The sequence below is a fragment of the Neovison vison genome, chromosome 1 (assembly GCF_020171115.1).
Source record: "Neovison vison isolate M4711 chromosome 1, ASM_NN_V1, whole genome shotgun sequence".
Classification (NCBI taxonomy): domain Eukaryota; kingdom Metazoa; phylum Chordata; class Mammalia; order Carnivora; family Mustelidae; genus Neogale; species Neogale vison.
The window spans coordinates 3,410,722-3,432,444 of NC_058091.1; the positions used below are offsets into that span (position 1 = coordinate 3,410,722).

Here is a 21,723-nt window from a genome sequence, read left to right on the forward strand (position 1 = left end):
ACTGCTCAGGCTTTTGAGGCTAACATGATTTAGAACCTTTTAATTCATGACGGGTGGGAACAGGGGCGCTCCTCTGTCTACCAGGTCGCAGTGTGGACTCTTAACTGATGCTGCCACGCCTTCCTTCTTGCCTGAAACTCTCTTTGAATCCCTGACAGCCTGTTGCTAGAGCAGCTTCTCCATTCCCCGTGAAATTCCTTTGGTTTGCTTGCCTTCTGCCCCATGTGGTCTTCCATGTGGACATCAAAGCCCTACAGAGTGATTTGAGGCAGTTTTGAGGGAAAGGACTGAAACTGGTCAGGTTGTAAGACTCTTAGTTAATATGGAGGAACGACTTTAAGGCTGGTGGTAGTGGAAAGAATGGAGAGGGACGCGGCCATGTTAACCCCCACTTCTCACCAGCGTGCCACTTCTAGCTGGCACTGGAGTGTGGGGCCAAGAGGACAGTTCAGTGAAGATGGTATCTTGACTGGAAACACAGACCAAGAATGGAAGTCCTGGTGCTTACTTCACACTGAGCTGAAGCCTAAGTGCAAGGCAAAGCTTTTTGTTTAATCAGCTTATTAGTCATAATTTATGTATAATAAATCTGACCGATTTTAAGTATATAGTTCAGTGAGTTTTCATGAATGCATACTGTCATGTAACCACTACCACATCAACATTTCTGCCTTTCTAGAATATTCCTGCATGCCTCTTTGCCGCTTATCTCCCCCGTCTATCACTGGCCTCTAGTTCCTGGCAACCTCTGATCTACCTTTTGTCCTGCTTATACAGTTTCATGTAAAGGGAATCATTCAGTGCGTCTGGTTTCTCTCACTCAGCAGAACACTTCTCAGATTCACCTTGTGCTTTGTTCGCTTCTGTTTCTCAGGAATGTTTCGGTATTGGATCTAGCACACTTTCAGCAATTCAGGCACGTTCACTTGCTTCACATTTTTTCCTTTTCCCTTTACGTTCCTGTGGGTGTGGATATCTCGTTGTGGGTATGGTTTGCATTTCCCAGATATCTAAGGACGTCAGCCATTTTTTAATGAATTTGTTTGCCATTTCTAGATTTTCTTTTGTGAGATATCTATTCAAATATTTTGCCCCTTTTAAAATTGGAGTTATTTTCATATTTGAGTTGTGAGATTATATATTTTGGATGCAGATTTTCAATTGGATCTGTAATACTCTATAGTTCTCAGTTTATGGTGTTTCTTTTTGTTTTCTTAACGGTGTCTTTTGAAGAGCCAATATACTTAATTTTGATAAAGTCTGTTCTATCGTTTTTCCTTTATAGTTTTTTACTTTAATCCAAGAAATATGCTTAACTCAAGATGTTTTAGTTTCCACTCTTATAGGTATATGATTCATTTCAAGTAAGCTTTTATATGTGGTGTAATGTAAGGGTTGAATTTTGGTGGGTTTTTTTTTTATGTATGAATATCTATTTCTTAGTGTAACCTCTGCAACTTCTGTCATTTTCAGAATTGACTTGGCTTTTCTTGGTCATTTGCTTAATCATATAATAGTATACTTTTTAAGAAAATATGTCTTTAAAATAATGTGGATATATATGAGCCTGTCTGGCATGGTTTGCTCAGTTTTTTCTCATGGTGAACTTTAAAGTTAGTCCCCTTTGCTCACAAGCATGACGCCAGTCCAAATAATGATTAGGACATGGCCTAGATAAGTGAAATCCAACATATAAATGTGTTATTTTCTGCTAACTGTAATGCAGAAACTATATCATATTGTATATACAGCTTATACATATTGTATATACAGCTTACCTACCATGTATATTCCTAATCCTCCTATATACGAGATATAAAGAAACTACTTTGTAGATTATTACATGCTTTATGTACAGAAAAGTACCTGCCATTCTCACTATGCCATTTTCAGCCATCACTTTTCACGTATGGAATCGGAGGGCTTCATGGACTAACTCTCACGAGGAATGGTCTTATTCTGTTCATATAGAATTAAGTACAGAAGAATAGGCTACAATAGCATATGCTAGAAAACGTGATTCTCTGAGCTATTAGAAATCATACTAGTCCTTCAGGGAAAAAATAACAGCTTTGCCTGTTTTATGATTTGGCTTGTGAATTTATATATATATCCTCTCCCCCTTTTTTCTGACCAAGAATGTCACAAGTATATGGTTCTTTACACCTTTCCGTTACCTAGCAATGTATTGTTTCTTTCTTTTTTCCCCATTAGTGACTCTGCAAAGTAGAGGGTTTATTGGCACAAACCAGCTCACCTGGGGCCGAAGTTCTTGATGACACGGCTTCCGTTCTCCCATTAATGTCTGGTTTTAATGTTAAAAAATTAAGAGAGAGAAGAAAACAAAGCGATTGCTATGCTTACAAGTTACACTAAGAAGGTTTAGAACACGGGCAGAAGGGACCGGCTTCTAGTGCTTCCCACTCTGTTGATGTCTGTAGGAAAATGCTCTGCACACAGAAGCCGCCCTAGCTGGGTCTCCATCACTCCCAGTCTCTTTCAGAGTGGCTTTTTGTTCAGTAATGGAAGAGAAATCCGTGTATAAGTGGATTGTTGTCTCTTGTCTGCAAGAACTTCTGTTTCGTCGGGAAGTTAGGTCACCCACGTGTGTCTCCCTGTGAGCAGAAGGCAGAACGGAATTCATCACACACGGATTAGGAGGAAACAAAACAAGTGTGCGGACAGCTCACTGTGTGCGAGAGCTCTGCGTACGCTGTCCTGTCCACACCTAGCGCCGTCCGACCGGACCTCCTCCTCTAAGTGACGCTATTTCGAGTCTGGAGCCATCAAGGCACCCAGGTGTGGCTCGTCCGTGAAGCTGAGATTTGAAAATCGATCTGTGTGGACTCAGCGTTTACCTTTTTCCTACTGCCCTCTGCTTCTCCCAGCTGGAGAGCAGTGTATGGGAAGAGCAGCGTATGAGACGGCGGAGGAAAGGATGCAGGCCACGTGCCTTGAGAGGGCCTCACGGGCAGAAGACCCGCTGAACTAATTCCTGAAAACCTCAGGAATTCCTGAAAAGCTCAGGGAGGATCAACCTTGGCGAAAAAACAGCAGGGACACTCAAATCTCTGGTCTCTGCTCAGACTAATCCTTCTGCCTGGAATGCGCTTCCCGCAGGGAGCTGCTGTCATAGCTCACCCCCTGGATCAGGCCTGCCCTGACCACGCTGAGGCTCCCCAGCCTACACCACTTTGTGCCCCACTTTCAGATACTTAACCACTGGGAACTTGCTGTACGGTTTAGTGTCCTAGCATGTTTGTGGACTCCCTCCTGCCTTTAGAATAAAGCTTCGTAAGGACAGCGAGGATTGTCTTTTTCTTTTGTTCGGAATACGTTGTAGGTACCCAGAAGCGTGCCAGGCACCGAGCAGGTGCTCCATCATTGTTTGAAGGTACAAAGATTTTGAGATAAGGGTCAGCAAAACATGTTTGAGGCTCTAGAAAAACCTGTCCTACTAGAGTGGGGTTTCCCACGTGTTGCATATTCCCACTGGGAAAAATAGGGCAGAACCAAACTGTGAGAACTTAAATCCTAAACAAAGGAACTTGTTTATTTTCTGGTAGGAAATCGAAGAGCTTTCTGGAGTTTTCATTTTAAGTAACAGTGTATTAATTCAGTGGCATAAAAGTAATATCCTAGTGACATCTTGTTACCTTTCCTCCATGCTTTTTTGAAGTGTTTTTAGCTTTACCTCGTAAAATTGGCTTTAATAAAGAGAGAAATGACCTTTCACATGCGTAGGGGCCCCTCGGTAAAGCAGGCTTCAAGGTCAGCTGATTTCAGGTAAAGCAGGCTTCAAGGTCAGCTGATTTCAGGTCGACTCCCCTCGTGGTTGCACCCACTAGGGCCTGTCACTCGGTTTCCTGTGTTTCTCTCAAAGCCACGATAGAGAAGTCCTTCCCTTCGGCCTGATCGGGCCAGCTGGGGCAATTATTCCGAATCTGGCACATGTTACATATTTGTTAAATATTTGGGGATTGAGTCTTAAGAACACACATTGTTGTAAGAAAACGGCTGTCTGTAGACAAGCCCGCAGCTCCTGCAGAATGCGGGGGCAGCTGAAAGAGGCTGCGTGGGGCCCTTGGAAGTAGAGTTGTCCCTTGACCACTGCGGGGCTTAGGGGTGCTGACCTGTCCCCCACCAGCACCACCCGTTGAGGATCTGCCTGTAACTTGACTCCCCAAACTTAGCTGCTAAGAGCCTACTGTTGATCAGAAGAAAACTTACTAATAACATAAACATGGATTAACACATTTTGTAGCCCCACAATAATCTAAACTAGGGCTCAGAAAATATTAAGAAAAGTATAAGAAAAAATACATTATAGCACTACAGTATATATGTCCAAAAATCCATGTATAAGTGGACCCATTCAGGTCAAACCCATGTTGTTCAACGATCAATTGCATATGTAAATTTTCATGGAAAATAAGTATTTTCCGTGATGAGAAGACAGATATGCTCTACTTAGAAATACTAGAATACCTGCAAACCCTACAAGGTAACGTGAACAGGCAGTCTTACAGGACAGTGGCACAGCAAAGTCCCTCCAGAGATCACCAGTGTCTGTCACTTCTGATCACTGTGTCTTTCCTTTGGATGTGCAGTATCCGTATCTTCAAGCTCAAAAATCTTGAACTTCTCTTCCCATCCTACAGAATGAGCACCGAAAAGCTTGTCCATGGGAAGATGTAGTAAAAATGTATGTTAAACTTAAGGAAATGATTGATCGATTTTAAAAAGTAGAAATTGTTCACAACACATTCTCGGAACATAGAATAAAAAGCCAAAACAAAACACCAAGTAAAGAAGAACATGTAAGCAGCCACGGAACTTCAGATCCGCCATCAAAGTACAAGTTCCCTTGGTTTCTAATTATATTTGGAGTCATTCCTGAAATCCCATTTCATACTCAAAGTACTGTCAAAAGTGACCACAAAAATAAAAGTACAACTATATACACAGTTTTAAAGATTTTTAAGGATTTATTTTTGACTTAAAGAATATCCTGACAATATAATTTGATTCTGAAAAAATTTTTTCCACGAAGACATTTTCAAAATAACAGAGCAGAAGCTTCCTCCCAGCCCCCTCACGCAGTTGGTCATTCCTGGCAAATCGTCTGGCAATTCCAGAGTAAGAGCCCGGGGCTTGCCCGTCTTCCAGCTCACACTCAGGACTGAACTGTCAGAACCACATTTCACACAGCTCAGCAGTAAAGCTTCCTTTCAATGAAAGGCGTTGGGGGTCACGGCAAAGTAAGAAATTGCCATGGATGCAAGATTTTGCAAAATTCATGAGCATCAAATTAGTAACAAAAATGTTCACCAGAGCAGATGCTAATTTTTATGCAGTTTTAGGGGTTCAATTAGTATTTGTTTAACAAATATATAGACCACGGGATCCTTATATGCCGGGTGTGTCTCCTTGTTCTCAAGGAACTAACATTCTAGTGGGATTAGTGGGATGATTAAACGAGAAAACAAAAACTAATTGCAGAGAGAGAATGTCTATGACTGTTAAAGAGAAATGTAAGAGAAGAGAAGAAAAAGAAGAGAGCATCTTCAATCTCAACATCATTTTAATGGTTTTTAAAAGCCTTGGGAAGAACAGCTGATGGGGGGAAATATCCCTTGGAGGATTACATAGTAAGTACACCTCGGGTATGCAGACGTAGAAACTGGGAGGGTATCTTATGGACACTCAGATTTGATTCGAGAAGCGTCAAGCAAAACTGAGGGAAAAGGCAAAGGGTACATGAATTTATCGATGCCTGGATGTTCAGATTCTGCCCTTAAGCCAGCGTTCAGATCTCGGGGTGGCTCTGGACACTGGGAGGTTCCGAAATGCCACAGGCTCAAGCGCCAGTCAGTCCTGAGAGGAAGCCTCGTACAACTGCTTTTCATTATGTGTTTCTTAATCCGCTGGGACATGTGACCATGCTCACTGCATTTCTTAGAAAACAGTTAAGAACATGTACATCTCCACAACTTTAGATTTGTTGTAACGACTGAATCGCGTAGTCCCATCTCTGGGGGCAGTTGGGGAGAGGCTAGGACTTGGGAATTGAGGAGTAGAGGAAACCCTGCTGTGATGTAACTTCAGTCTGGAAGGCAAAGTTAAGTGCTCTTCCTCAGGGACATTCCAGGGGATGGGGCGCAGTACTCAAGTCACTTGGGAACAATATAATGATGCCCCCAAACAGGGACTATTTATTGAACGTCTCTTCTCCAATAGTCCCAAGCTTGGTAATTTCTAAAACGCTCTGGGTATAGTCACTTATTTTAGCTAGCATGGAAATCTAGTTTCCTTTAGGTTCTGGAGCACTGGAGGGATGGGGTAGACGTGTGTGTGTGTGTGTGTGTGTGTGTACACACGCTTGTGTGGCGTGCTTGCTGGGGCAGATACCGGATTCAGCGATAGTTTGGAGACTACTGGTTGATTTGGCACTAGATGTGGTGGTATGTGTCGAAATGGTGGGAAGCAACAAACTGGAGAAAGATTAGCAAAGAGAAAACAACAGGCCTAAGCAGGTTAGTTAACAAGGATATTGCATCCCAGCCCTGTTTGACCGTGTGGGACAGACATGTTTTCGTCAGTGTCGAGATAAATTAGACTGTGCTTTGGCAGAATCCACGAGGTTTGGGGCATGTTAAGTGTACACTAATGGTGGTTGGCAGACAGGATTTGATTGATCAGGAAGACACAGAATAGTGGCAGGATTAATTAAAGGCTGCTTCCCAGCAAGGGCTCCCGAGAGGCCCAGCCCAGCCGCTGTCCGAAAGGGCCGCATAAACATACTTTGGGTCCGAACCAGTGACCTAGAATGGAGTCCTGGCCAGTTTGTTTCTTGGAACCTATTGGTCACGGAGGCATGCTGTTGTCATGTGGTCGGCCGCAGGGGAGAGCCTCTCAGAGGGCCGCACCTAGGCATGCCGTCCGTCCGTCCGTCCGTCCGTCCATCCATCCATCCATCGGTCTCGCTTTATGGGAAACACTGCTGAAACACTCTAGTACAGGAGGGCCCCCGATGCCCAGGACCCATGGGACAAAGCTGCCCTGTGGTGTCCTTTGTGACTTGGCCCCGGGTGCTGTGCATCGTCATGTCTTACTCAAGCAGGTAAGAAATGCTGCAGTTAACCCCAGCAGCACAGGTGTTCTCGGGCACTGTGAGAGTCGTGTGGTTGGGTCATGTACCATATCATTTGCAGGTGCTACTGTTCCAGAACGTCTCACCAGGTGATCTTGGAAGTGGCCTGTAGTATTTCGTTTCCCTCCAAACTTTGTTGTGCATCTAACTCTTGTGTTTAACCTTTCGTTGATAGATGTGTAAAGCCAAATTCTTTGATTTTGTGAGAGAAAACATAGCAAAGCAGCCTTCTAGTTTATTGAAAGTGAATAACATAATCTGTATTTCAGAACCTACTCGAAGTTTCTAATTGTGTTTTTCCCTTCCTTTTCCTTCCACCAGATGAGTCGGCTCCTAAGGAAGTCAGCAGGGTAAGTAATGAGGATGTAATTTCTGTCCCCACAGTGTAGGAAATAAACAACGTTCCTGTGTTTTCTCAGTATTGGAAAAATAATGGCAAAGCCGGAGGGTCTGCCCTAGAGCATCACTCATTAATAGGGGGAAAGTCGCTAGGGAGACCGTTGCAGATTGGGGGCCCCACAGTGAGGGCAGCTCGCAGCTGCGTTTGTGTGCACTGCACCTGCTTATGGGGTTTTCTGAACGAGCTGCCAACGTTAGACATGGAGAGCCTGTGTGTCAAGACTGGGTTTCTAGCTTCTCTTATACCGACACAAGCCTTCCCCGTGTGGCGGCAGGCGGCAGAAGCTTCTGCCTCACGCTCCCCCAGCAAGCGGCTTTACCCTGCCTTTGAGTTCATGCACCTTGTTTGTGGGCGAACAAAAGGTGACTGCTTACGTATTCGAGACGGGGCATTCCTCGGTACTTTTAGAAATAGTAAACACACTGTTTTCCTGTCCAAGAGAAATTACGTAGGGTTAACTTGAAGAGACTTACCAGACTTGAAAACTTATGGGTCGTGAGTACTGAAAGCATTTAGCAAACTATGCATAGTAATGCAAAGTTATAATTAATTACAGATGATAAATCTTCTAATCATATATTTTATATACAATGAAGATCTTAAATGTGGAATATTGAAGATAATCAGTTTGCAGGCAGAGTCCGGAGAACTGGGGGTGTTGACATCAGCGGTCTGCCGCTGTTGAGATCTCAAAGCTCCGCAGTAGCCCCGGGCACTTTATATATCAAGGTGGTGGGCAGAAATCTCCAGTTTCCTCACCAACAGTCCTGTTGTTTTGTAACCCAAACTACAAGAGTTGCCTAACCTCAATTTAACATGGACAGTCCTGAAGAAACTTTAGATTTTGCTGTTGTTTTTGAAGGAGACGGGGAAAGAAATGCCCCAAAGAGGTAGTTTTAAGCAGTCTGTAGTTTCCTGACATTCTGTCCTGTTGACGACGAAGAGTGGGACTGTACTTCGGAGGCCGGCCTTCTGTCAGTGCATTAGACAGGTTCACCTGTCGGCCAGAACCCACTTTCTTCGCCTCCAGAGTCTCCACATACAAAGATTTATAATCAGTGTTATAACTGATTTTGTGACTGCATCGCACTCCTTTAAATATAAACTAGGTTATATTTGGGTAGAACAGTTGTACAGACGAGGAGTGGACTTTTTTATTCTACTGAACGCATTTCTGTAGATTTTAGTTACACAGAATATCGCTGCAAGACAGGTCGGATTCGGATGACATTGTCACGTCATTCTTAGTACGCCAGCGCCTTCTTTCTGGCTGAAGGGGGGGAACGTGTGCTTAGACGGCACCACGGACTATTTTTAAGTCCATTAGAAATGATGACAAAACTATACAGAGATCATTCTTTGCTGTTATTTTATAAGGTTCTCTTATTTTGTGCCTCATGTTGAGAAAGTCTATCTCCAGTTGAGAATTCCTAATTTGTGAGCTGAGAGGAGAATAGAATAGACACATAATAGATAATACTAGAAGAGATACTAGGGTAGTATCAGTTGCCAAGATCTTTAAAATGGTTTATTCTCAGTATAACCCATATCATCAGGGTTCATGACGGATGTTCAGAATTTGCTTTCTATAACAGTACACTGTTGTTTTAAATTAAAATTAAGGTTTGGAAATGCGGGCGCCTGGGGGGCTCAGTGGGTTAAGCCTCTGCCTTCAGCTCAGGTCATGATCTCAGGGTCCTGGGATCAAGCCCTGCATTGGGCTCCCTGCTCAGCAGGGAGCCCGCTTCCCCCTCTCTGTCTGCCTGATGCTCCCCTTGCTCATGATCTCTCTCTCTCTCTCAAATAAATAAATAAAATCTTTACATATATTTAAAAAAAAAAGGTTCAGAAATGCATAGTGCAGTCTTTTGGAGGGAGGGTTTGTTTGGGAACATCCGTTGTCAAAAGTCGTGCTCCTTATGAGGGCGGCTGTTCACCCACAGACCGTTCTAAGTTTTGTGAGACACTTTCCCATTTAGAGCCAAACCACCTCTCCTTAACTATCATCTGTTAGGTTGGGGTTTTCCTTTTTTTTTTTTAATTAATACTTTTCTTGATTTTTGTAGCAGCTCAAAAAAACCAAAAACAACAACAAAAAACAATACAAGAACAAAATATCCCCCATACTCCACATGAGAGCTCTCTGAATAGAGGGGTTACGTTCTTTCTTCCCAGTGAAGCGTACCTACTTTTAAAACATTTTCCCCAAAATGCCTCCCTCGCATCTACTTAGACATTCTCTGGACCAGGTGTCTATATCAGTACATTTTTAGCAGGTAGCAGCTGTGCCATGACATCGCAGACCCATGGTGGCCTGACCCTGACGACCTGGGGGAGGACGGGTAACTGCTTGGAAACAGTGTATCTCTAATACGGTTTGAAGGGAGAATTCACTTTTTCAAGAAATTATAAATTCTGGTTACTAACCCTTTAGAAAGCAAGATTTTTTTTTTTTTTTAACGTGAAGTCAAGTCAGATAAGTCTGTACCCGTCCCCTCTCTTCCTCTTCTCTCCTCTGTCCCTTCCTCTCTTCCTGTCTTCCTCCTTACCTGAGGTTTGTGTGCCGGACCTCATCCTATGTGCTGGGGATATAGTGTGAGCCAAACAGATTCTGGTTCCCCCAGTGTGCGTGGAGGAGGACCCACTGTGGAGGAGGGCATGGTGGAGACAGTTTAAAAAATGTTTGATTTATGCATATCAGGTAATGCTAAGTTCTGATGAATACATAGAAAAATCAAGCTGGGTAAGCTAGAGGGTGGTGGGGGTCCGTAGTGCACTTACTGGCTTCTTGTATACTAGGGCGGCCAGAGGGGGTTTATTTGATACGCTGACATTTGAGCAGGGACCGAAGGGAATTAAGAAACCATCTGGAAGGAGGAGACGGCTTCTGCAAAGGCCCTGAGGTAGACCAGCGTGTCTAGAGCAGACTGAGTAAAGGTGGGCGGTGAGCGAGGGGGTTGGAGTGGAAGGGGGGGTCAGCGCGGACGCAGACGGCCTGTGCTAGTCCACGGTGTGCGGGCCGGGAGGGGAGGACACCGGAGTGAGGACTGTGGTGGCGAAGTGATCAGAGTCAGGTGTACTGAGAAGGAAGGGCTCACGCTGTCTGTGGGGAGGGGGCGGGGATCAGTAATGACTCACAGCTTGTTTGGGCTGAGCATCTGGCCCAAGGAAGTTTCTCTTTACGACCGTGGGGCCGACAGCAGGGTGCATGTGGGGGGTGGCGGCTGGGAGCTCCGTCAGTTGGTCTTGGACAAGCGAGGCTGGGCTTCTCGGACGTCAGACGGGAGATGTTTGGAAAAAGCAGGCGCCTGCGCTGTCCAGCCAAGAGGAGAGGCCACGGCGAGGGCTGTGGCGTGTTTGGGTCTGTGCGTGCAGTCGAGGCCGTGGGACGGGACAGCATCACTCCGGGAGTTTGCGAGAGGAACGGTCTGAGCACTGAACTCTGGACGTGCCGCTTGTCCCGTGGAGAAGACACGGAAAGTTCTCAAAGGAGATTCAGAAGGAAAAGTCAGTAACTCAGTAACGTGAGGAAAGCCAAGAAAACTCCTTTGTCAAGAGATTTTTAAGAACGCATTTAACCATAGGACTGTGTGTTTATTTAAGCTCCGTTTGACCTTGTTTCGGACCATCCTAGCACCCGAGGAAAGCCTCCGTCTGACCCTCTTTACCTAACATTCTGTTTCATTTTTGAAGCTGCATATTCGAGTAATTTTTCCAGTTCTTCTCCTGTGTCCCGTTTCAGTTTATTAAATAAATAAGGCGGTGCTCCGCCGAGAATTTAGCCGATAATAATGATGTGAAGTGTTGCGTCAGATGCCTCGTTGCAGGCGGCACATCCGGGCACGCCTGGGGCTCAGCGGGCCCAGCGTCGGGCTCTGGGTCTCAGCTCGGTCTTGATCTCAGCGTCGGGAGGTTAAGCCCCGCGGTGAGCTCCACGCGGGGCCTGGAATCTGCTCCGAGCGAAACCCGACGGAACAAAGCGGCGTAGCTGGGCAGTCTGCTACAGTTTTCCGAGCGCACGTCGACCATCTGTCACCGCAGTGGCTGACCCTCGTCTGGGCTCATCAGGGAAGAAACTAGCCCGAGCGTGTCCCGGCGCAGAGTGTCCGTCCGTGTGGCGCGGTGGAGGCAGTAAACCGGGGAAGGAAGCCGCACCCGCCAGGGTCGGCGGTGATGGACACCGCAGAGACGGCACCGTAAGGGCAGAGGCCTGAGACGGGAGGCGGCCCACAGTGTGCGGGGCAGGGAGGCCGGGAGCCGGGGCGGGGTGAGCGCAGGAAAGCGCCGGACACAGAGGTTGAGCAGGGGGCATCTCTGCTCAAGGGCGAGGGCGGCTGTCAGCCGTGTCTGTCCCTTGTTTTCATCTCAGTGGCACAGTTAACCGTTTCTTCTGTTATTACTATTATTACTATTGTCGCTATTGTTGGGGTGGTTCCGGCTTGTAAGTCAAAAGATCTCTGACAAGAAGACAGGAAGAAAACACCAAGGTCAGAAGTCTGGATGCCGAGTTGCTGGGATCCACCAGATTCTAGCTTGGTCTGGAATTCTTGGATACTGCCTGTGTCCCTCAGAATGCTGTAGATACACTCCTTTACATCCTGATGTGTGTGTGTGTGTGAGTGTGTGTGTGTGTGTGTGTGTGTAAATGTTGCTTTTTTTTTTCTGAATATTTAGCAGACTGTCATTTGCTGTTGGAATTCATTACTTTTACTGGGTTACATGTAAGTGCTTCAGCTTTTGTTGACTTAGCCTGGCATGTGATGAGCTTTCTCAGTCATTTTACGAGTCTTTCTTTAGTACAGGATATTTTGTTTGCCTGTTTCTTGGTGCATCAGTTCTGTCCTTTCTGTTTTGTTCTCTTCAAGATACCAAATATGCAATCTTCCTCTTCTCCTGTTCTCGTCATGTATTCTAAGGAACCGCTCAGAATCACTCTGCATCATTGCCACAAATTCAGCAAAGTAATTCTGTACTGTTCCTAATTCTGTTTAAATTTACAATGGCTCTTTTAAATTAAAGTTACCTCTGTATTTTGGTGCTTTTCCTTCAGTTCTGTGTGTCTTTTGACATCATTAGTAAATTCTTATGAATTCTTTCAAGTTTTTTGAAAGCAGTTGCTTTCCTAAAATTCATTTTTCACATATTCTTCCTCTCACATCTCAAAGTAGCTTTATCCTGGGTACACCAGCGTAATACTCACACCTTGTGTATTTCGGGTAGTTCTTCTTTTTCTCATGTTACGTATGTTGAGAGGTTATTTGTTGACTTTCGTTTTTGTGTTTGTTTCTCCTCGAATATGTTAGGCGTGGTGTTTATGGGTAGAATTTCCTTGTCTCTGCACACCGTAGCTGTACATGTTGTGAGAATTCTCCTGTTAGATGCTGCATTGAAAGCTAGCTACTGAGGTTCAGCAACACTGATTTTGTAGTAGGTGACCCAGGGGGGCAGGGAGGGAACAGTGGGGGACATTGCCACAGGAGAAATTTACCTGTGCCATTTGTCTGTTGTTGACTGAAACAAATTGTTATATTGGAATCAAGATCTTTTTGCAAAGTTTTTTCATTTTAACCTGTCCAGGTAAACAGTACGGCTACATCCAGGCTATTTAGTGATTTCCTAAGATTGGAAAAATGCTTCATTCTGTTAGTGATTCCTGGTTTCCTTGAATTCCTAAACACAGGGTCCTACCGCATAAACAGAGGGAACCGGCATCCACTGCTCACCCGGTGCATTTCAGGTCCCATGTCATTAATTCCCCAGAGCATTTGTTACTGACTTAATGCAGCAGTGCCATTTCTGGGCACGGGGAATTGTAAGTAAGCCCCTGCTGCTGTTTTCGGTTTGGTTTCACTGGTATTGTGTCGCCTTGAAATCAGTGGCACGTGGCTGCCACCATTGCCTGGCTTCTCCGTCTTTATCTTCTTTAGTTCTTTAACACAGTGAGAGGGGAAAGATTATAGACTGATAACTTTTTTTTTAAGATTTTATTTTTAAGTTATCTCACAGCCAACCTGGGGCTTGAACCCACAGCTCCACGATCACGATCAAGAGCCACACACTCCACTGACTGAGCCGGCCAGGTGTGCTAGAATGACAACTTTCAAATGATTGTTTTTCCTGGGATAGTTCTTTTTTTGTTTTTATTTGTTTGGGGTTTTTTGTTGTTGTTGTTTTGGTTGTTTTTGTTTGTTTGTTTGTTTGTTTTGTTTTTTGCATTGCAGGGAGAGGCAGAGGGAGAGGGAAGAGAGAATCAGAAGCACGCTCCATGCGCATCATGGAGCCTGACACAGGGCTCAGTCCCACAACCCCGAGATCATGACTGAGCAGAAATCCAGAGTCGGACGCTTAACTGACTGAACTGCCCAGGCACCCTCTTTTGCTCATATAAACTATCTCTTCCTGCATTTATTGAGAAATTTCTGCATTATCTACCTAATACCATGATCACACATTCCACAGAATAATGGTCTATTATATGATAATCAGCTTTAGTATAGGAAGCGGTATGATCAGGAGGGCAGGAAGGTTTCAGTTAGGGCAAAAAGCTGCACAGTTGTTCCCCTGAAGGCAGTTGAGAAGAGAGGGTTTGCTGATGACAGACCGTGTGTCCCAGGGCTCAGCGGAGGGACTTTGTCAGCAGGGAGGGAGGACAGGAGGGAAGATGAGTCCGGTCGGTAGGTATGTGGAGTAGCCTGGGACGGGGGTCCAAGTGATGGGGGCCATTTTCAGGACTGGAGCTTCCTAGGGTGTGAGGCAAGCACTAAAAACCAGCCTGCAAACATTTGCAAACTTCCCCCTCTCTCCTATACTCCCTGCTTTTTTATTTATTTATTTATTTGACAGACAGAGATCACAATAGGCAGAGAGGCAGGCAGAGAGAGAGGTAGGGGGAAGCAGGCTCCCTGCTGAGCAGAGAGCCTGATGCAGGGCCCGATCCCAGGACCCTGAGACCATGACCTGAGCTAAAGGCAGAGGCTTTAACCCACTGAGCCACCCAGGCGCCCCGCCCCCTGCTTTTATTTTTTGTGGTTTTTTAGTTGTACATTTCACTGTCGGAGATTTAGTTAAGCTTTTTCTTTTTAGAATCTAGTTTTGTTTGATGGACGTCATACTGCTGTGTAAGACTCAAAAGTTTAGGGTTGAGATGTAGGTCTGAACACTGACAAACAGGAGCATTGGCGTTAGGACCTCTCAGTAAACAGGATTTTGAGTAAGATCATTTTACTTCTACATGTATTTACTCGGAATTCAAATTGTGAGAGCAGCACTCAGCTTCACATAGAGGGGAAAGAGTTTATATAAAATTGAGCTTTTGGGACTATTTTGGTAATTTCACCCAAAGAGTCTTCTCCCTGCTGTTCAGATCCTTTGTATTTATTTGTATTATCTTTATCCTTTCTTCTTTGCAACTTAAAATTATTTTTGCTTGACATTTTACATACAGTGTGCAACCCTGAGGGGTGGGATGGTAGGATGTCCTTAATCTACTGCTCTCACGATGCCTAATAAAGTCTAGGCACATCTTCTCTCAAAAAGCAGGTGAAGAAGAAGATTGGTGTAATCAGCCCCATCATGGGACTGGAAGTCAAACTTGGCCAGCGCCTGACTTGACGAGTCAGTCACCCAGTGAGAATTCAGGATTTCCAGAATTTCTGTCGGAATCTATTGGAGAAGGAGCGTGGCATTATGCCTTGATGTGAAATGAATGAATGATCTGGAAATTAGCAGGCGTGTCTGAGCCCCGTGAAAGTCACGGAAGCACTGACCGGATCATTACGGTGCAGGTGTCTGACAGATAATTAGGGGGCAGGTGTCCCATTCTTCCGGGAGTGGAAGTTTGTGGAGCAGGTTGCAGCAGTATCACAGAAAACACCGCCAGGACGTAGCTCTGAATGCCTCCCATTTCTGTTTGGATATTTGTGTTATTTGTTTCTGTTAAGTGTGAGTTGCTTTTGCCAACTGGGTGTACAGTTTGCCTTTGCTTGGCTTGGTAATCTCAGGTGATGCAACCTCTTTCATGTGTCGGGGTTCACGGGTTTTCCTCCCCTCTGAATCGTCAACCCTAACCTTGTCTCTCTTTTTTTTTTTTTTTAAGATTTATTAATTGTGGGAGGGGTATGGCAGAGGGAGAGAGAAAGAAAAAGTCTCAAGCAGACTCCGAGCTGGCCAGAGCCAGATGTGGGGCTTGATCTCAGTGACCCTGAGATCATGACCTAAGCGGAAACCGTGGGTCGGACACGCTACTGCCTGAGCCCCCCAGCACCCCTCCATCATTCTTAAATTAGAGCCAACTGTATGTTTCTGAGAAGACTGAGGCTGTTGCACTGAGCCCCTTTTCTCTGCTAGTGCGTATGTGAGAACGTCTCCCCAGTATTTGCAGTCGATGTCATGCTCTCACGTCTTCCTGCAGCTCTCCTGGGCTCCTGCCCGCGTCCACTTGACCCAGAGCTGCTTCTACTCACGTAGAATTCTTTACACTGAGCATTTTCTAACGAAATCAGAACAGGGCTTCTGGAACCATCGTAAGATCACCTTAATGCAGCCGGTGACCGCCCTCAGATACTTCCTTCGGGTCTTTCACATGCTTGTCTTTGTGCAGTACTGGTGACAGGCACACGCACGTTTGGTTCTGGGGTTTTTTTAGTTTGCATTATGCCGTAAGTGATTCGTGTTGTTGTGCCATCCAGTATTATCTCCAGTGACTAAAATGTCTCATTGAATTTCTTCTCCGTGGTAGTATTTTACTTTTTCTTGGTTGGATTGTTGGATCTTTAGATTGCTTTGTTTTTCATAGACCGATTATGGAAGTGACAGTCTTATTCTTGTGAAATAATTCCTAAAGAAAATGCTAGGATCTGAGGTTAATAGCTCAAAGGACATAAATATTTTACGGCATTTAATACACATTTATCAATTTACTATTGTAGTTTATACTTTCATCTTAACCAGATAAAATGAGCAATCATACATCTTCTTGTATATAAACAGCAAGGACATTGTTTTAATATTTTTATTTAAAGCAAATAAGCAGCATGCTTGGGTGGCTCAGTCAGTTAAGTGCCTGACTTTGGCTCAGATCATGATCTCAGGTTCCTGGGGTTGGGGGGCAAACTATACCCCCATCCCCGTGGGGCTCCCTGCTCAGGGGGGAGTCTACTTCTCCTTCTGCTCCTCCCCCATTAGTGCACACACACTCACTCTCTCACACAAATAAATAAAAATCTTTATTTATTTATTTTTAAATTTTATTTATTTATTGGACAGAGAGAGAGCACAAGCCGCGGGGAGTGGTGGAGGGAGAGGGAGAAGCAGCCTCCCTGATGGACAGGGAACTCGACCCCTGACTTGATCACGACCTGAGCAGAAGGTAGATGCTCAGCCAACTGAGCCTACTTAAAATCTTAAAAAAAAGAAAGCGAATAAGAATCTTTCCATACTTAAATAGGTGTATTTCCTTTTGTGTGAATTGCATCTCTGCGCCTGTTGTTATAATACATTTAAAAGAGCTTGTCTGATACAGTGTAAATAGCACTTAGATTTGAATTCCTACTTTGCCACTTTTCATCTGGGTGACCTTTTAATAAAATAACTTTTCAAAGCCTCAAATGTAAAATGGGGATAAAATCAACCAAATTTATAGGATGCAGCTAAAACAGGGTGAAAATTTATATTCTTATATTCATTAATTAGAACACTAAAAACAATTTTTTAAAAAGTGGAGGGATTAATAAGAGAAGAAATTAACGATCCACACTTTAAAATATAGATGTGATTATTAATGCAAGAGGTATTTTATTAAATGGATCAGTAAAATAGACTATCTTTGGCAATCTGTTCAAGAAGTAAAATACAAACGTTAAGGAATGAGAAGGGGAATATAACTATAAACACAAAAATTATGAATAATTTAATAGGGAATACTGTATACTAATACATTTGAAAATTTGGATTTAGTGGCCAATTTTGAGGAGATTCTAAATGATCAAAACTGAAGAAGAGTTAAGACATTTAAACATATTATTAACCAAGGAAAATCTGAAAAATTCATGAAGACCACCTAAAATGTCATGATGTCCAAAAGCTTTACTAGATAATTCCACCAAACATTAAAGAGGTGATAACTGGTACATAATATAAAGTATGCGTTTCACAAGTCAGGGAACAAACTTATTCTAGGAGGGAGGTTTATTCCTGTCACAAAAGTTAGAGCGTTGTATAAAACAGAAAAACTTGCCAGCCATTTTTATGAGCGCAAACATAAGTGTGGAAATCCTCAGTAAGTAAATTCAGCAGTACTTTAATAATTGTTCATTGCCAGGCGCCGGCAAGTAGATTAGTGCAGTGATTCTGTAAGAGATGAAGATGATTTGGACCAGAATTGCGGGTCGTGGAGGTGGGGAGCAGGGTTTGGGTTGATGGATGCAATTCTGGACATATTTGGAAGGTCGAGGTCACAAGAGTTGCTGATTAATCCAGATGTGTGGGATAAAACAAGAAAGGAGAAACGATGGCCCTTGGGTTTTGCCGGCGCAGATGAGAAGACGGGTTGCCGTTACACGGGTGGGAGTGTTTGCTCAGGTTTGGATGTGCTGTTTGAGATCACCTGATCACCTCTGAAAACTGATATTCAGGAGGTGGTGGTTGGGAGTATGAGTCTGGAGTTTAGGTGAATGAAGTGAACGAAAGATACAGATTTGAGACTCCTTAGTAATACGGGTGATTTAGGGACCGGCGGTATGTAATGGGATGCAGCGATGCAAGGCGGGAGAGATCTCCGAGGCGGTGAGTGTGGCTTGAATAGAGAAGAAAATGGAAACAACAGCCCCCGGCCAGGACGTTGCGGAGTCTGAGGTGGGGGAAGCCTCACAAAGACTGGGAAGAAGTGCCCGGGCGGCAGGGGAGAAGCTGGGGCCGCGTGAGCAGCCGCCGGAGACACTGTGTAGGTGAAAGACAGCGGTCAGCCGCGTCAGTGCTGCCCACGTCGCAGGCAGCGGAGGTTACCTTGTGCCTTTGGCAGCGCGGCTGTCGTCGCTGATCTTCGCGAGAGCTGGCCCTTGGAGCAAGCAGGAGAAAAGAGAAGCTGAAGGCCGCAAATACACACAGTTGCTTTATAGAGTTTTGCCTTGGAAGGGAGGTGGGGGAGCTAGCGAGGAAGGGCACGAGATTCTTCTCACTGAGCTATAAAGCGACATGTGACATTTTGCGATCAGTCGTACGACACAGTGCACAGCGATCGATATCTGCAATGCTGCCCTGACCCCCCGTGAGCCCAGGCAACGTGCGTCACCACACAGTCACTTTCTGTCTTGTGACCGTCTTCTAAGAGCTACTCTGCGCACCTTTCAGACACATAACACAGCCCCGTGAAGGCCCGTCGTGCGGTACCTGATGTCCCTGGGACTCGGTTATGTTAGGCGTGGGTGTTGTGTACCTTTTGACCTTCTTCATCCATTTTGCCCACCCCTCAATTCCTGGGATGTTTGGTTTTTAAAATACTTTTTCTTTTAAAAAAGGGGAGCAAATGACAACGTGCCCACATATTTGCGGGAGCAATCGGGCGAGAGGAAACGTGCTGACACGGGACAGGGAGGGACGAGCGCGGGAGGGACGGGGACTTGCCCACCCCTGCGGCCTCCTCATGGCGGGATCAGTGTTTTCCTTTAGAACCAGCTCCATTTACTCATTTTCCACTTTTTTTCGTACTGTATCACGTATGAAAGACTTGAAATTGGTTATCAGAAAAGTGACTATAACAACAAAACAGTGGAAGAAGTAGAAGAGGGAAAAAAAAAAGGTTTTTGAGTAGTTACTACTTTTTTCTGAATAAGCAGAAGACGTGGCTTTCAACTTCCGGGCATGTGAAGCATGACCCAAGGGAAGTCACTTCACTTATTCTCTAAGGGAACAGTGCCGATCCCTTTTTGGGGGGCAAAGTTTGTATTATTATTATTATTATTGAATTTCATAAAAATGCAAATCTGTTTATAGATCTGATTTTGTATCAGTTGTTCATTCCAAAGGCATAATATTAAAATGTGGTTCAGTGTTAAGTCAATGGGGTGATATACAGGTACCGGAGGAGCGTACACATGTTAGAATTTTCTGAAGTAATTTCTCAACCTAGATCCTCCCTCTAGTAGGTAAGCTCAGGCTAAGGTGCTGTGGCCCAAGGTAGAAGTTAGAACACGTGGAGAAGCAGACCGAAAGCATGTCTTTAAAATCTTCCTCAGTATAATTTCCTTTAACCAGGCTTCGGCTAAGAGGGGAGCCTTGGACAGTTAACGATGATACTTGTAAACAGGGGCCTAGAGGGCGCACAGGTATAGCCTGTCCCCATGGATTATCAGCATATCTAGAAGACAGAGAAAACAGAGGAACAGACAGGAGATGTAATGTTCCCATCAGGTAAAATGAAATTCTGACATTTTGAATTTTGAATATCATAGAACCCAATAAATCTTTCTTATTCCATTAGAAAATCACCCCACCTTAGTGAGGAATAAGGAGTGCTTACAAGCAAGTCCATGTTTTCCTTATTATACAGGCCAAAACAGCGTTAGGCAACCTGAGTATTGTGGAAGCCCAAAAGAAGTTTTCTTATAAAACATGGTATGGTTAGTTTTAGCCTAAATTTCATTTTGGAGGCTTTGCTGCTGATTATTAACAATAACCACAGAAACTTCAGAAACCTGTGTGGAGTATCAGTTCTGAGCATCTCGGCTTCGTGAAAGAATTAGTTGCAAAATACTTCTCTACATAACCGAAGTGCATTTTTCTGCTATATGGAAACATTTCATACTGACCATTTAAAGACCATGACTTTGTTTGCTTGTGCTTAAGATGAGGCCCATAATCCTAACAATAGACTAGACACATGGGTCGTCTGTCTGTGAAAGGTTTTGCTGATCCAGCCTGTGAGTGAATCACTAGGGCAGTAGGCAATGGGTTGCTTCATCTAAAGAGCAGTATCAGGGCGCCTGAGGGGCTCAGTGGGTTAAAGCCTCTGCCTTCGGCTCAGGTCATGATCTCAGGGTCCTGGGATCGAGCCCTGCATCGGGCTCTCTGCTCAGCGGGGAGCCTGCTCCCTCTCTCTCTCTGCCTGCCTCTCTGCCTGCTTGTGATCTCGCTCTGTCAAATAAATAAATAAAATTTAAAAAAATAAAGAGCAGTATCAAACCATTACAAGAAAATTTTTTAAAGTGGAAGCTAAACACATTCCTCTTTTGCAGGATTTTAAATTACAGTACCTGTTTTGTCAGACAGTTCTTGGCGAGCACAGCTCTGTTTTAGAGGATCGATGTTGAGAAGTACTAACTACAGAAGGACTATATTAAGCCCGTACACATAGCTGGCTTTTGTCCTCGGAACTGAAGTCTGATTAAACGCACATTTCCTTATTGTATGCAGAAGAATATACTAATGGTCTAGTCATAGAGTTGTTGTACATAGGATTCAGTCCCCCCGGATTACAGTTAGGGTTAGGGTTAGGGTTAACCCTAAACTAAAAAGGCAGCAAAGTCAAAAGAATGTTTTAATTTTGTCATAGGTGTTATCATGAGCTGATACCTTCTTATTTGTTTTCCCAACTAGTACTTAAACTCCATGAGAGCAGGAGCTTTATCTGATACCTGTAATGGTGCTTGGCACACTGCTGAGGAGATCGATGCTTAAACAAGACTTAATTACATCCTGACATTCACAAATGGATCTAGTGGGTTAAGCACTTAGATCCGTCTTTTCTCTCCTTAACTTTATTATTCATCTGCCCTGAGAAGTGAATCCTTTTCTTCTAGCAGCCTTGAACTTACTAGAAATCCTTACTGTGTCCATCAGTGATTTGAAACTGTTTTATCTCATGGACTCCTTTTTCCTAAATTAAGTTGTTATTAAGAGAAGCCCCTTCATCTTATGGACCTTTTTCATCCTAAATTGAATTAGCTAATATTAGTAAACATTATAGAAAGCCCTTTGAAAACGTATTATAGGGTGCCTCAGTCATTGGGTGTCTGCCTTTGGCTCAGGTCGTGATCCCAGATCCCGGGACGGAGCCCTGCATGGGGCTCCCTGCTCTGTGGGATTCTGCATCTGCCTCTGCTTCTCCTGCTGCTTGTGTTCCCTCGCGCTGTTCTCTCTCTGTCAAATAAATAAAATAAAATCTTTTTAAAAAACT

At 44.4% G+C, this 21,723-nt stretch overlaps 1 protein-coding gene across 3 annotated transcripts in view; it reads left to right on the top strand.

Moving 5' to 3' along the window:
• Positions 1-21,723, top strand: part of PDE10A (phosphodiesterase 10A) — a 334,248-nt gene that overhangs the window by 215,459 nt on the left and 97,066 nt on the right. For all 3 annotated transcript variants that reach the window (XM_044242510.1, XM_044242500.1, XM_044242519.1), the window contains exon 3: positions 7,475-7,503. In XM_044242510.1, coding sequence (XP_044098445.1) covers positions 7,475-7,503 — 29 coding nt within the window. The remainder of the gene's footprint in view (positions 1-7,474; positions 7,504-21,723) is intronic.